The 16,444-nt window shown below is 45.3% G+C and overlaps 1 protein-coding gene across 2 annotated transcripts; it reads left to right on the forward strand.

Moving 5' to 3' along the window:
* Positions 1-2,953: 2,953 nt before the first annotated feature.
* On the forward strand, positions 2,954-16,021 carry LOC118312864 (MORN repeat-containing protein 4-like). 2 transcript variants are annotated; one of them, XM_035637891.2, is made up of 5 exons: positions 2,954-3,060; positions 4,494-4,568; positions 9,454-9,568; positions 11,243-11,352; positions 12,960-16,021. In XM_035637891.2, the coding sequence occupies exons 2-5, from the start codon at positions 4,502-4,504 to the stop codon at positions 13,118-13,120; spliced, it is 453 nt and encodes a 150-aa protein (XP_035493784.2). In that variant the 5' UTR covers positions 2,954-3,060; positions 4,494-4,501; the 3' UTR covers positions 13,121-16,021. The 2 variants fall into 2 exon arrangements, with proteins under 2 accessions (XP_035493784.2, XP_035493787.2); XM_035637894.2 differs by having other exon boundaries at positions 2,980-3,060; positions 4,497-4,568.
* The last annotated feature ends 423 nt before the right edge of the window (positions 16,022-16,444 follow it).

Here is a 16,444-nt window from a genome sequence, read left to right on the forward strand (position 1 = left end):
ATTGTTTAAATGAACAGATGTGTGTGTGTGTGTGTGTTTGGAGCGCAAGGGCAGCGCCACGTTCACCAACTGCAGGTGTTAAAAAAGTGTTTGAGATTAAAAAAAAATACTTCTGCAGAATCCTTTTATGAAAATATCTATGTATATATATACATATATATATATATATAAGTATGATTAAGGTTCACAGAGACAGTCCGAAACATCCACGCTGTTCAGTGGGGAACAGTGACATCACTAATATCCATGTATTAATACGAATATTATTTTTTTTATCCAATTAAAGGATTACCACCAGTTCTCCTTTTAATGGATTAGGTTTTTTTTTATTCGACTATAATTAATAAACGCTCATCTCGTATTATTTCTAAAACGCTGTTTTCCACCCTTGTGGCCTATTGCATCTTGGGTGTTTTTTTCTGTGACCGGTACAAAAATGATCAATTATTTGACATTTACATTGTCTGATGAAATTTTTTTGCCAATATTTATTTAACGCCCCAGTGTGTAATTTTTATAATTTCTTTGGCGGCATCTGCTGGTAAAGTTGCAAACCGCAACCAACTGAGCGACCGACAGGGGACACTTTATGGCGGCGCACTGCTGATTCCATTTCCGGTTTCCGGCAGCGTCTGAGAATTCCAAGTGAACGCGACGAATTCCGTTTAGTTCAACAACCGTATTCAACACGACGTAGACACATGGAGACTCACACGGAGGACGTTCCACCTCATGGAACTATATTTAACTCATATATGAACATATAGTTATGGCCAATATATTTAATGTCTGTGAAGGAGTTCTTCTAAATATTACACACTGTAGCTTTAAACAGAGCATTCATTTTAAACTAACACCGTCCTACTTTGAACACATCGTGAGAAGATGAGGAACTTTTCCAGGAGCCGTCGTCTGCGTGGTAAAGCGTTTTGTTTCACGATACGAAGATCTCACTTTTTTTCCCCCCAAAACTTCCGTCTCTGAGCTGCCAGAAATGAATCCTGATGATCGGCCCAAAACTCCCACAAGGTTTAATTTCACATGATGTCAGTGTCGTCAGCGTGTCTGAGCCGCTGCATTTGTCCAAAGGGGGGAAATATATACAGTCACAGGCCTGTCTATAGATCAGAGTGTGGGATACAAAGACTGTGAACTGGACATGGATTTGATCCAAATCGAATTCAACATGAGCAAATTGAGTCAATACTCAAAACTCAACTTCAGTTTCTGAAGAGGGACGTCGTGAAATTTGTCTTTTTATGATCAAAGATACTCGCTTCTTTTTTTTCATATTATTCAAAAGTCTGTAGATTTGCTGCTCATGCTCCAACATTTGTAAAGCTTTAAAGAGAAGAAGCTTGTGGAGGAGATAGTGAAGGAAAGTGGACAGTGTATAAGTGGACAGTTAAGTGAACAAATATAATATATATAATGTTATGAGATCGTGTGGTGGGAAGTCTCGGGACGCGGCCCGTTGCCTGTGGGCAACCAGGGGTCAAGACGTCAGTAGTCTTAAGATCGGTCCTTCTCATGTGGACTTGTCACGTTTTGGTTTATGATACTTAAAAAACAAAATGTTCATTGGTTCATGTTCTTGATTCCTGTCTGGACAATGAATTGAACACAGGTTTGTGGCAGTGGTGAGATCACATGTCGTCACCTTCACATGTTTGACTATTGTGCCTTTGGATTAAAGGGGCAGTGAGCGACTCTATAGCAATAAACGTTTCAGTAAAAAAATCGGTGAATATTTCCTCACCGTCCGTCGCTTCTGTGAGTGCGCCCCCAAAACATCTGGGTTTTTGGCTCAGCCCAGCAAAAAAATTGGTGCGGACCGCACCGACCGACACGGCGAGTGCAGTTTGTGAACATCACTGGGCGGCAACTTAAGAGACGTGCTGGCGGGCGGCGCTGTAGCGTCAGTAAAGTTAGTTTTTATGGTTCAATCTCTGGTTTCAAGTCTTTGGACCAACTCCACGCCCGGTTGTAAAAAAACAACAAAAACAAGATGGCGCCGGAGGAGGGATGGGAAGAAAAACCATAAGATTTAATTGTCGGATCCAGAAATTTTAATTTTCCCGCTTTCATCAGGGAATTCTTTTTCAATATTGACGTTCATTTTTCAGGGAATAATGCTCAGATACTGATTTTGATGAATAAATCTTTTAGGTCATCAGACCACTTCCTGTTTTCTTTTATATCTCCGCAGCAACAACAAAACCATCCTGTGATGGATGCTCTCTCTACTCTATTGTGCCGTTCTAGTTCATAAATGATTGATCACCTTTCTTTCCAGCACTAAAGTTAAAACCTCTTCTTTTATTATTTCTTTAATAAAAAAGATTTTCTAAAAGCTAAAGCAGGTTAATCCTGGTTGTGCACTTTTCCCAGGAGGAACGAAACCAGGACAGCGGAGTTTGGTTTCATTTGGGTCACCTTGATTCTTCTTCTTCTTCTTCTGCATCATCTCCTCGGCTTTTTAGTGAATTAAAAACCTTGTCGGCTCTGAATCCATATCACCTCATTTTAACGAACTCCTCCACCTCCCGCAGCTGTTCGAGCGCAGTGGGGGAACAATAAATCACAAGCCATAAAAGGACCCGGACAAAACGTGGCGTCTAATCACCAAATTGAAAACGCGAAATGACACAGTGGCATTAAGAGGAAGCTCGCTGTCGCTTTTTTTAATAATCCTACAGAGACGGTGCGCAGAACATTTAAGAAAAAAAAAGAGAAAAAAAAAGGAAGATGCAAGGGCAAACGCTTTAACGGAGAAGCACTCCGGCTAATTAAGTCGTTGAACCCGTTGCCCTCGACAAAGATGGAGGGGCTTGGACGGAGGCGGAGGGGGGAGGGGGGAGCAGCCAATGGGAGCGCGTGTTGAGTCGAGGTGGAGGTGCAGCAGCGAATCGGAACGCGGCACCTTGGAGGGACGCTGAGGCAGCGGGGGCAGGAAAAACATTCGCTGAGAGGAGCAGAAATCCTCCAGCAGCCGCCGCCGCCGCCGCCGCTTTCAGGGATGTAGAGAAAAGGGACCGAGCTGCTCTTTCATAAAAACAGGTAAATGAAGAAAAAAAAACCCCTTTGTATTATTTTATTCCATCTCTCCAGACCTGCTCTCTTCTCCCTCTCTCAATGTGTGTGTGTGTTTCGGAGGCTGGCCGCGTCATACCGGTAGGATGAAAGGGATTAGGGCGCCGTTACTGTGGCAACATTAGATGGAGGGATACACACTCCTCCTCCTCCTCCTCCTCCTCCTCCTCCTCCGGTCCATAATCTGACAGCGTGCCTGATGGCATTTGAGCAATTACGCAGCCTAATAAACGCCTCTGATGTTTGTTTTGTGTGTCTCGTCTTGACGCCCCGACGTGTCTTTGATGCTCCCGTCCCGTCATCTGAAGCCTCACTGTGGATCAACCAGGAAGGAACGGAGGAGACAAACCGCTGCACGTCATGCTTATATATATTTCACGCTACGTGGCAGTGTGTTTTTTTTGGGGGGCATTCCGGATGCTTCATTGCGTTCGTCCGCGCAGCGCGGATGCTGGCGGGGGAATTCACATTGGAAGCACGACACAAAACAAACATGGAGGACAGGGAACGTAACGCTGAGCGGGAGATGGACTCCGGCCAGCCAAGACAAAAAAGAGGAAGTGATACTTCTGTCACATGCTCATGGTTTTGGGTGTGAAAGGTCTGACACGGATCCAACAGACTCAAAACACACGGCCAACTTCTTTTACCAGCATCGCCAAAAAATCATGTCCAACAGACGTTTGTCCGAATCACGGGAGCGGAGGCAGACGACCCGACGTCTGCAAAGGCAGAACTTCCCACAGCAGAGAAAGGTCCGAGTTATGAAAAAACAACAGCACCTTTAACGTATCTTTGATACTTTAAGGTGCAATTAAATCTCAAGGCCACTTTCACACCTGCCTTGTTTGGTCTGGAACCTTTCGGACTCTTCACTTTGGTCCGAAACAAAATCACAGATGTGAAAGGTTCCTCGGACCACGGTCCGGGCCAATGGACCAAAAATTGGTCCAACCTGAAGATGTGGTCTGGGTCCGGATCAAACTGTGAACCACGGTTTGGTTCGTTAGCAGTGTGAAAACAAGTTTTCTCGAGGGTACGGACCAATTACAAGAAGTTGAGGCAGCGAGATATCGCAGAAGAAGGAAAACACACTACAAACCAATCAGAGTCAAGTATAAAGGGAAACGCAGCCCACGCAGGCGATGACGACAGGACGTAGGTTTGTCGTGTAAAGTTCTTCAGTGCTTCTCGCAACGTGGCACCGTGAAACCGAAACGAACCGGATCAAATGTAAACAATGTGACAAAAACACCAGCGTTGGTTCGAACCTCGGTCCAGACCTGTAAGAATTGTTTTCATTGTGGTTTGTCCATCAAACTCCCACTTCTGTGTTTGTGCATGTGTGAACGTCAGGTGTCGATGATGATGATGATGATGGTGGTTTCTGTGTGTCCCAGCAGGACCCATGACCCTGACACGAGGATCCTTCACCTACTCGAATGGCGAGGAGTACCACGGCGAATGGAAAGAAGGCAAGGCCGACCTCCTCAATCACTCATCCACCCTCCGTCACTGGCAAAATTTGCATACGCGACAGAGCTGTTGTTAAAATATGAATTAAAAAGAATAATGACCATCAAGAGTCAAGGAGGCCAAAGGGCCAAGGCACAGATTACACTAGTCTTTTGCGGGTGACGATAATTTAAATGAATAGTTTACTCACGAAAAAACAAGTTGGTTGGTCGAAAGGTTTGTCGTGGAATCCGTGAATGGCACGTACGTCTTCTCGGGTATCTGGTTCTCCTGATCGATGGTAAATGGTTTTGCAGTTACACAGCGCTTCTTCTTTTCTCAACGACCACTCAAAGACCAGACCCCACCAGGGGGGATATTCCCCCGACAGCAGCTCAGCTCCTCCACAGAGTCCTCCACCACAATGAAGTGGCTATTCCTAAGAGGGGGAATGAGTTTCATAACTTGTGCACTTTGCTCCCAGGAGTGTCTCTGGGGATGTTCAAGGTCTTGATAGTCCTTTTGTACCCTTTACTTTTTTTTCGATGCGATGAAAATGATCTCATCCCACCGCTTTTTGGACACAGCTCCTTTGTCCTCACCATGGTCGCAACGCGCCACCCGGAGATGTGCGCGGCGTTTTCATTAAAACAAATGAAGAGTCGCTATTGAGCTGCCAAACGGATGAACACGTTTTTAACCCAACTGAAGGTCATAGAGACAAGCTGTGGGTTTCAAAATTGAGAATATTCGTGACGTTAAAATTAAAAAAAAAAAAAGTCCTGCTACTCTGAAACACCACATCATTTGCTTTCTTTTTTGACAGGTTGTATCATTTAACTCATAAAGACCTGATTTAAAGAAAAAAATATAGCCTCGCAGAAAAGTTTAAAGTCATAAATCATTACTTTCTTGGGGGGAGGGTTGAATATATCCGATTGCGACTTTATATAATCCAATGGAAGAATGTTTTCTTCTCAAATTTCACTTTCACACCTTCCTTCAGTTCATTTACAATGTGGACAAACTTTTTGGGATAGTTCGCACTTTGGCAGAAAGTGGAGTCAGCATTTAACTGATGCATGATGTTTATTTAGTAAATTATGGATTGATTGTGATAGTGATTGACAGTTAATACCGTCCAATAGCTGCAGGTGTAGGTGGACGTGCAGAGTAAGTAACCATATCCCGCCAAATATGGTTATTTGCTAATATTAAACAAGATGGTCAAAATGCTAAACCTACAAAATGCTAAACCTACCTAGCCTACAAAATGGCAGCTCACGAACCAATGGGTGACGTCAGGGTGCGTTGCCAGTTGGACAAAGTGTTTCTCACGTTTAAAGATTTCCGTGTCGACTCGACTGTTAAGTGACGCTCGACTGCGATGATCCCTGTTTTATTGGAATACAGCTGCAGTGAGAGAATTGAAACTTGACTTTTAACAACGCAGGACAAAATTGGAACGAACATAGGCAAAGACAATGTCGCCCACAGCAGCTTTCAGGAACGTATGTCGGGGATTTGGTGTCAGGAGAAAAGTGGGTGTCGTCGTCGTCGTGGCAGGAAAAGTAGTTTGCTTTTAAACGAACCTGCGCTCTCGCACACAAACAGATTGTATCTAATGGCCAAAAATAAAGTGTCAAACCGAAGTCAGGAACTACAGACACGTGTACACGCAAGACCATCTGGTGCCAGCGGGCTCCGCCGAGGCAGGATATCACACTGCACTTCAACCAGTATTTGCAGGTTTGACGAAAAAACACTTGGACGACCTTCAAGGGAAAGGTTAAACGAAGAACAAAAGTTTGGCACCGACGCGAGCGTGAAACATATGGTCTGTGCGCAGCTAGCAAAAAACCCCCAACAACAACAACTGTGGAACCGGTTTGTCTGCGATTCTCTGAACTGCTTTAGTACACAGACGTCTGTCAGTGATGCCTGGAGTCCACTCGGCTCTGAGCCTGCCGTCAGGCTTTCTTTGGGGTTATGTCACTTTATTTTTATTATCTTTTAAATCCAATTAAAAAAAACAACATACTGTAAATACAGTACATTGAGCTTTTGATCGTATCACATGAGCTTTATCAGCGGATGGAGTTTGCCCAGCGGTAATTGTAGCTGTGGGGAGGAGGAAAAAATTAAAGTCATAGCTCATCCTTGACTGCCAAGTCCATTTAGTAGCTCTTCTGGAGCTTTCAGTCACATCACAAGCTCTTCGTCAGCAGACAGATTTTGCCTGATTGTCTGACTTTCTTCTGGGCACTTGAACAACAACAACGTTCTGATGAAGACCATGCGATGTGATCAAAAGACCCAGTTTCCCTCCCAAGGTCAAGAATAACCTTTGAACCTGAGACACAAAAATGTCTCTCAAAACGGAGCATGGACTTTTGCGAACACTTATCTTTGATAGAATATTCTAAACTCAAGGTTCACTTGGTTTTATTCCTGAGCTTTTTTCACCATATCTTTAGTATCTCACCTTCTTCTCTATGAAAGAAGCTACAACCTTGAGTGTCTTATAACTTGTCTACGTCTTGCTATTTTCAAATAAGTTTTATTTCATAAAGGGGGAAAATATTTTTTTCATCATATCTACATGTTATTCCTTTTTAGACGTATCCCTTTTCATTTTTTCTTTTATACATATTTTTTGTACCTGCTGATATTAACACAAGTAGTTGAAATAACACGGCTGACTTCGGTCTGGGAAGTAATTACATGTGCGTGTGTGTGTGTGTGTGTGTGTGTGTGTGTGTTTGTGTTGGGAGGTGTCGCCGTGGACACGGATTGACACGCGTCGTGCATCGTATCTCTGCGTCCATGCATGCAAAAGTCACTGTTTGCACACAAACATGTAGGTGCATGTCGGACAGAGGTCCACGGTGTCACATGAATTATTCAGCGGGAGCTCCAGCTGAACACAGGCCCGGGGCGGGGGGGGGGGGGGGGGGCTATCAGGTTACAGGAAGTAGGATGGCTACATCCACAAACAGCCAACGCTCAGCCAGGACCCATTTACAACTCCCCACCCCCCCCCCCCCCCCCCCCCCCCCATGCGGTCATTTAACATCCATGCATTACCGTTATTGATTGACATAAAAGCTGGACAAATTCAGCTGAACCGAAAATTAGCCGGACACCGTGACCCGACACCAGGTTTGGAGAGCGGAGTTACGTACAGAGGAGCTGAGCGACGGATTAGCGTCTGTCTGGACGAGGAAAGTGCAGCAGCACACTGATAATCTGCCCGTCAGTGGAGAAACAAGTAAACCGTTCTGTCACATCATTTCATCACGTTCAGTCGCAACAAGTGGCTTGATGGAGGAAGCTCCTCGCGGTGGAGGCGGCGAGGCGGCGAGGCGGGCGACCTCTCCGACAACCAGCAGATTGTCACATTCCGGTGGCCGCTCCGTGAAACTTCCACCTCGGGCTCCCGCTCGCTTGGTCGGGGTCCTGCAGGCTGAGGAGCTGGATCTAAGCCCCAGCTGGCCCTCGCCTCGGCCCATCTGCACACATATACATGCATCTATATATAGAGACATATTTATGTACTTAATCGAGTCCGACTTGCGCTCATATGGATGCAGGATGTTTTCAGAGGACGAAGGACTTTGGAAATGGAATGCAGAGCTCCAGATTTAGTGTCGGCCCAAATCTCTTCTCCAAATCTCCTGTGAAAAAAACCCTGCTGAGATTAGGCCGAGCGCGGCACTTTAAGCGGCCCCTGACAGATGGGCCGCCTAATTTACTTTGCCATTAGCTGGGAGCAGGGGGACGATGCTCCCTGGCCTCACCCCCGCCTCCCCTCCACTAAATCCCAATCCGCTGTCAGGGCCCCCCCCTCCTCCTCCTCCAGATCTTCTTCCCTCCTCTCCACTAGCTCTTGCTAAATCCCATTCCTACAGCCGCCGCGAGGACCCCAGGACCTCTTCCGTCCTTGTCCAACTGTGCCGCACATCCAGTCATTCTCCTAATTCCCGCAGGGCCTGCTAATAGAGGTCGGGCGAAGGGCGGGACACTCCCCCCCCCGTCTCCGTCTCCGTCTCCGTCGCCTGCCCAAACCTGATCTGGGAAAGTTTAAGACATGGGAGGGAAGTTGTGTTTCACCTTCATGGGGATATTTTTCTAAGGATCAAGAAACAATGGAGAGCGTCTTTGCCTCTTTTCCGTTAGCGTGGATCTACTGAGCTGCGAAGTTAAATATTTGAGTAAAAATATTTACCTGCCTCCTTCCAGAATAGAATGTGGATCATTTTTAAAGGTCGACATTTGTATTCGGCCTATCAATAGAAATGTAACCATTTTATTGACCTATTTCTACACCAAACGCCAACGTGGCACGCAGACATGTCCGTTGACCGTGAACATTACTGGGGAGCAACAAAAAAACAGAACCAGGAAACATCACTGAACAATCAGAACCGACGAGCTGACAGAGACGAAGGATACACAGGGTGGGCGGGGCAAAGTGAACACAGGTGAAACACATGGGGAACAGGTGCAGACGGTCAGAGGGGGCGGGGTAAAGACACGCAACACAGGAGAGAGGAGAACAGGAAGTGCAGAGACAGACGCGAAGGGCCTTCACAAGAAAACAGGAAGTACAGAGCTCGGATCGAAACAAAAGTCCCGTAACTCTGGACAAAAAAAGACATTCTGAACACGACCCCGAATCTCCAAAGAGGAACCAGAAGACTTCTCAGAGGTCAAGAGGTCACGGGGGGGTGACGAGCTGACGTTGTGCGAGAGGTGGATTCCCCCCAGACGGGCCGACGTAAAGATCTGTTTCAACCACCTAAGTGTTTGTGTGTGTCAACGTGTCAAAAGCAAAGTGTCTGACTGCAGCTCTGTGTGTGTGTGTGTGTGTGTGTGTGTGTGTGTGTGTGTTGGCCGCTCCAGGTCTGCGTCACGGCCTGGGTCAGCTGACCTTCAGCGACGGGACGTGCTACACGGGGCAGTTCGAGAACGGCCTGTTCAACGGCTGTGGGACGCTGGTGTTCCCCGACGGCTCCAGGTCTGTGTCTTTGACCCTTTAATACCAAATGACTATTATATAAAAGAAACGATATGTAACTCACCCTCGATAGAGTGAAAACAGCGGGACCTGTGATACATATGTGTCCTGTTGTGTTGTGGACTCGCACGGTCCCAAAGGTTGAGGTGATGTAGATCAAGGTGCGTTGCATTTGTTCGCCGGCTCCTCCCGATGTCGCCTGCAGCTGAAACTGAAGACGACTTCTCATTTGAGGTTGTGGCTCCGAAATTGTGAACTGAGGACAAAAAGCATGAGATTTCTTTCATTTTTTTATATTACGCTATATATCCATTTTTTCCTCCTCTCTGAAAAATACAAAATTAATAAAATTTTAAGACACAATTTTCCGATACACGTTTTAGATTTAAGGGAGAGAGCAGAATTGATGAGCGGCAGCTCAGCGTGCAGCGCCACCTGGAGGATCTTTCTTTTACTCATTTAGAGCTTTCAGCGAATCAATAAGGGCTGAAACTTACGATTATTTCAACCATCCATATAATCTGACCATTATTTTCTCGATGAATCCATTTGTCGTATTTCCCCCAAAACCCTCAAGATGCTGTTTTGTTTTGTCCACACACCAAATGGATCCAGTTGACTGTCATTTACTGAACATGTTCCATGTCAGAGCGTCAGGAGCGGTTCTCTGCTCCCGAGCAGGAAAAAGAGAATTGTTGATTGATTGATTTATTCCTCGAGGGCTGCGGAGAGGTTGTGAGAAACGTTTCCGTTTGTCGGCGCTCCTCTTCGTCAGCTCGGATCCCAACACGGTTCCCTTTTGTCAGAGAAGAGAAGAATCCAATCCAGGGGAATAACTTCACAGAAATTCCTAGTTATTAATTATGTACTGTGAGTGACGATAACTCATTTTCCCCTCGACGTCGGAGCTGGAGATTCTCTGCACGTTTGATTCGTATGTTATTTGATATCAAAACTCTGAGGCTGAACGCTCTCAATGATCCTGCGTTGTACTTTTTATTTCTGCTCTATCGGGGGGGGGGGGGGGGGGGGGGGGTTATCGTCCCGTCCCCTCACACGGATTGTGGGATGTTGAACAGTATCATGGATGAGGTTGTACAGAATGATCATAATCATTTGGATTCATGTATTTGCCTCTCAAGGTTTCCCGAGGCCGAGTAAGGAGACACGTACTTACACAGTAAAGAAAAGACAGAAAGTAATAGATCAGATGAAAAGGACAGAACGTGTCTCGCCATTTTAAAGAACTGGATCCATCCATTGATGCCGATTTGCTCAGCTCAGTTCTCAGTTGTAAGCAGATTTGAACTCAGTATTTTTAAGTCAGGGCTGCGTTCCCTGTCATGGTCCCTGTGTGATAAATCATATCTGGAGATTATGTGGTGACGATTCCAATGATTAGATATTTCAGATTCACACATGGAAACCCCCCCCCCCCCCCCGAGCTGTGTGAGGCCTCCGTCAAAGTTCGAGTGAAGCATTCGATGCGTAAAGTGTTGACGGCACAAGCGGCCGATGCCATTAGTCCAAGGACGGAACGTCGCGGTCGATCTCCAGTTGTTGTTGGTGTAATTAAAGACGTCCTCCTCGTCTCTCAACCGTCAGGATGTTCTATGTGGGAATGTTCTACTAATAAATGTGTTTTCCTTCTTTCTTTCTTTTTCTTTTTTAAAGGTATGAGGGTGACTTCGTGCAGGGCAAGTTCCAGGGCGCCGGCGTCTTCACTCGCTTCGACGGGATGACGTTTGAGGGCGAGTTTAAAAGCGGATGCGTGGACGGCAACGGTAAGACGTCGCCGCTCGACGGACTCTCTCTCAGACAGCTACGAGTGAACTCGCTGCTGGACGCGGCGATGCGGGTCGGAGACGCCATGAGGGCGAAGACGAACGTCCGAATGAAAAGTCCTGAATGCAAAAGGCCGCGGTCGTACACGACGCATCATCCCGCCCCCCTCCACACCCAGGAGCCAATCGGCTGCTTTGAAACAGCTCGAGCAAAGTCGTCAAACTCTTTAAACGTGCTTAAACAAAAAACAAAAGTCACATTTCAGTTGAGATTCTATACACAACCGACACAGTGAAGATGTACGACTCCGTCCAGTTTCCTGAAGCTCGTCCGCCTGAAATAACCTGCCGACGACATTAATCATTTATTATCGATCTCCTGGCATTAAGAGTAAAACGATGGCGCATGAGGAAATACTACTTCTTAAAAAAGGAAGAAACGCTCCAGTCTTAAATTGTTTCGGTGAGACGGTGTCGTCCGTGCCCTTTGTTCTGACACCGAGCATTTTTAATCCGTTTTTTTTTTTTTTTTTTTTTATGACATAAAACGGTGAAACGTGTTAATTGTCGTGTCTGAAATCCTCCCGTGTGTCTCGACCCTCGCGTCTCTGGAGGTAATCAACACGTTTTTTACACATGAACAGTGCCGGGTGGCGGAACAATGTGTCACCGTGACAACAGGCTAATTTTTGTACTTTTAAAAATAGAGACGGGAACAGAAAAGACTGACGGGCTGAAATCAGAGCCGGGCCCGGGCAGTGTTTTGAAAAGGAACGGCTTCAATCTCAAAAGTTTGTTCTAGCTGCGATTCCCAGTTAAACATTAACCCGACTTCAGGGAACAGTTCACCTCAACCCATTAATTATCTGACAGGAACGGGAGACAAAGGTGATCTGGGGCCTCAGGAACCAACTCAGAGCCATGGAGCTGTATTTTCAAATAAGTGAATTCATGTATTCACCTTTTTGTCCTGGTTTATTGTAGCCACAGTTTGGCATTTTGTGACTATCTGAGAGTGTGTATTTACAGTTGGTGAAAGAAGAGAGTTTATTTCCTACAGTCAAATAAACCGTATTGTTATTATTTATTTTTGCATTCGGAACTTTTAAAATTTTCAAATCTGACTGATTTGTTTAAATTCATGTTCTGCTTTGAGGAAAACATTGATCTGCTGTCTTTCATTTCTTTTCCTTTACCTCCATCCTGTAAGAGAACCTGACAAACAGTTTTGTAGTTGAATTTATGTGACTCCAAAAATGTCACCGCAAGAACAAACAAAGTCAACATATCGGTTTTTCCGACTTTGTCCGACCACGATTTCCTCTCAACCTCAACAGAATAGTTGGACATGTGGTCGTATGGTTGAGGGACTGTAAACGCGTTGTATCTGTACAATAGATAAATAAGGACCTGGAGCCAACAGCCTGTTATCTTAGCTTAGCATAAAGACTGTAAACCAAGGGAAACGATTAGCCTGGCTCAAAGGGAACATAATCCACCCAACAAGCGCCTCACTGAAGTGTGAGAAGAGAAGAGCGTCGCTTCTTGTTTTGCTTTATGAAATGCATTGTGAGCGGTGTGTGTGTGTGTGTGTGTGTGTGGTGCAGGAGCGCTGAAGTTTGCGGACGGGGGCCCTGGCGGCGGCGGAGGCGGCGGCGGCCATGAAGGCCTGTTTGAGACCAACCAGCTGACAAGGAGGGAGAACAGCCAGGGAGCTGTGCAGAGGGCGCAGGCTGCAGCCGCCAAGGCCCGAGCTCTGGCCATGTGACCCGGACTCCGTGACCCCACAGTTCCCCCATCATCCTCCTCTTGGTTTGAACAGCTGATTATTTTATCCAAAGGATTTGTTCGTTTTCGTCGGTCTCCTTCTCTTTCACTTTCTTTGACCGCTTAAGATGTCAGAGGTTAGAGTTTGTTCTTTTGAATTCCTTTTTTTGTTTATTATTTGATGAATCTCGTTCCTGCCTGTGAGTAGAAAAGCCACTGGTTCAGGACCAGCTGGGCCGAACACAGATTTACCGTTCAATTAACACACTGGTGCTAAATCTGCTTCAGGGTCAGCTAACCTGACAAAACGCAACTCTGGATCCAAAAGTGCATAAGGGTTGTTTCTAGTTGTTAACATTGATTTGGTGATTTTGATGTCAAAGAATCCGGGTTGAAACTGGGCTACTTTTAAAGTTGCACTCCGAGACACTGATTAAACCCTAAAATCTTCCTCTTTTTCAAAATTACATAGTTAAAATATTTTACATGGGGGAAAAAAATCCCTTGGCTAACGTTAGATTTAACCTTGGTCCCAAACATTATCTCTGAATTAACTACCTTCACTTACATTAGATAATCCATGGTCCTGATTAGGCTACTTAGCTACCTTAGCTAACTTTAGATAAATCCAGTTCTGGCTAAGCTACGTTACCTATTGTTGATGAACCTCGATCCCGATCACCAGCTCTGCTAACGTTTGATAAACCTTCCTGGTCACCTGACTTAGCTACCGGTAAAACTTTGTCCCAATCACAAGTTCTGACTTGGCTACGTAGCTAACGTTAGATAAACCTTGGTCCTGATCACTTAGCTACCTTAGCTAACGTTAGATAAACCTCGGTCCTGATCACTTAGCTACCTTAGCTAACGTTAGATAAACCTCGGTCCTGATCACTTAGCTACCTTAGCTAACGTTAGATAAACCTCGGTCCTGATCACTTAGCTACCTTAGCTAACGTTAGATAAACCTTGGGACCGATCACCATTTCTGACCTGGCTTCGTTAGCTATTGGTCCCAATCACCAGTTTTGAATTAGCTACCTATTAGCTAACTTTGCTTGTGATTAGCAACAAGGCGTATTACTCAAAGTGCTTTACAAAGACGTGGGGTTCAATGGTGTTAAATCAAGTCAGAATCGTATCATTTCTGAATCCCTCTGATCCCTGATTGAATCCCTTCACCAGTTCTAGTTAGATTCGGCTTTCAACGTTTGCAAGCGATTCAATTTGAAGATGACTAAAACGCAAAGCATCTATTTCTGACTGTCATTATCTTTTGCTGGTGAGGAGGAAGGGAATGAAGTGTGGCAGCCTGATTAATGTTTACAACTTTAAAAGATGAGAGGAGCAGCACAAGATATAAACTGTTGGTTTAATGTGTCACACGTGTTGAAATAACAGACTTACTCAACTTACTTTGTGTGACAAGTGACTTTGCTGCAACTTGTGGAGGTGACGATTCAAAAGCTTTAGGTCACTGATGCGTCTCGTTGATAATTAATCTCATCCATAATGTTGTCAGACATTTATTAAAACAGCCTGAACCTGTCAGTGGCAAGAAGAGCAGCTGTTTTACTGTTTCATACAACTCTTGCTCACTGACTTACAAAGATGTTTGTCCTTTTAAGACATGTGTAAGACGAATACAATTTATGGAATGATTCAAAAAAGTAACCCTGAGCAGTTCTATAAAAAAGTTCTTCTGGAAATTAGCTATTGCTAATAAACTCTACGCAGCTAACTACAATTTTAAAATATAAAACCAATTTGGAATTAATGAGGAAGTGATGGACCGGTACAATAGAGCTTCCACAAAGTCACTTTTCAACCGCAAGACGTTTTGACCTTTAAATCACCAGATCAGTACCAAACTGGGTTTCCCGCCAAAATCACTTTGGTTCTGACATCTGACCTCTTGTTGGTGCTCTACTCTCAGAGTAGAAACTGTTTACTATAAGTCAGTGAGATGTCAGAGGCGGCGAGGATCTCGGCTGGAAGAAAATCGTGAGTCGTCTTTGGGGTTTTTTTTGTTTCGATTTTTCCACTCAGTGCCGTTATAGCTCAGTCTGATCACAAATCAGCGGGGAACACCCGCCTCAGTGCCGACCACGCAGTGCCCACAGGCTGCGGCTGATCCAGAATCAGTGGCTCAACAATCAGGGAGGAAGTTGGGAGGGCGGAGGGCCGCGGGGAGCAGCGGGGGGGAATGGAAGTGGCTGCTGCAGGCTGCGGTAATGAGTGCAATTTCTGTTCTGGAGGTGCAATTTGATAATAACGTGCAATTTTCTGCCTGACAGCAAGATTCCCTTCTGCTGCAGGTCTTGCGGGGATGAGGAGAGCGACCGCTCTGTCTGCAAAAGAGGCTTTGTGGGGTCAGAGAGACGCTCGGCTCATGAAACAGAGCCTGGGTGTCAAATGACTCTCTGAACTGGAAGGGTTCCATTCCACAATTACATGCAAGGGACCCTTATTCATTTTTTTTTTTTGAAGCAAAAGTCTTTGTGTCCAGGAAGAAGACTGTTTTACTTCCATGGATACATTTACCTAAAGCAAGACTTTTTTTGCATGTTTTTGAAATGAAACTCTTCCTTCACCCGGTTCTCATTTGCTTCATGCAGCTTTTTTATATATTTTTTCTACTTCACATTCCTGATTAAGGATCAGATTTTTTTAAATATTTGTGTATAAATCACCCCAAGCCCCCAAAAGAAAAGAAAAAAACTCAGAAAAAAGAGGTGCACGTGTCACTGTGGTGAACTTAACCAAGCTTGTGATGAGCTCGAACTAACACATATTTCACGAGGGTGTGCCTCTGGGAATCAGCGTGTGTAATGAGACTGGTGTGTAGACGTGCCGTGTGTGTGTGTGTGTGTGTGTGTGTGTGTGTGTGTGTGTGTGTGTGTGTGTGTGTGTGTGTGTGTGTAGTCGTACAGTGGGTTGGTGGGAGGGAGGGGAGGGGCGGGGGGGTATTAAGTGGGAAATGGAGTTAATTGTCAGTTATGTGATTATCTCCGAGTGCGATTCATTTGGGATGTGGATCGGGGGGCTGATGTGTTCCCCCCCCCCCCCCCCCCAGTGGAATGAACCATTAGAGAGTGACATCCGAAGCCGGACTGGAGGCATCTCACACCTTTTCATTGTCTCCTGGATTCAGCGACATTGTTAAATGGAGTTGACTGTTGCCTTTAGCTGAGGTAGTCTTCTTTTTTATTTATTTTTTTATTTTTTTGCAAATGGGTGACGTGCACCACAATGACCTGTCGGTCTTGGACACTTGTGTTATCGACCTTGTGACTGCAGCATGTTTTCTAATGATTTTCTTTGA

The sequence above is a fragment of the Scophthalmus maximus genome, chromosome 8 (genome assembly GCF_022379125.1).
Source record: "Scophthalmus maximus strain ysfricsl-2021 chromosome 8, ASM2237912v1, whole genome shotgun sequence".
NCBI lineage: Eukaryota > Metazoa > Chordata > Actinopteri > Pleuronectiformes > Scophthalmidae > Scophthalmus > Scophthalmus maximus.

Excerpts from the sequence above, each read along its gene's own strand:
- LOC118312864 (XM_035637891.2), top strand. The coding sequence starts at position 4,502 with ATGACCCTGACACGAGGATCCTTCACCTACTCGAATGGCGAGGAGTAC. Across the intron at positions 4,569-9,453 it reads CCACGGCGAATGGAAAGAAG|GTCTGCGTCACGGCCTGGGT; the intron begins GCAAGGCCGACC and ends TGGCCGCTCCAG. Across the intron at positions 11,353-12,959 it reads CGGATGCGTGGACGGCAACG|GAGCGCTGAAGTTTGCGGAC; the intron begins GTAAGACGTCGC and ends TGTGTGGTGCAG.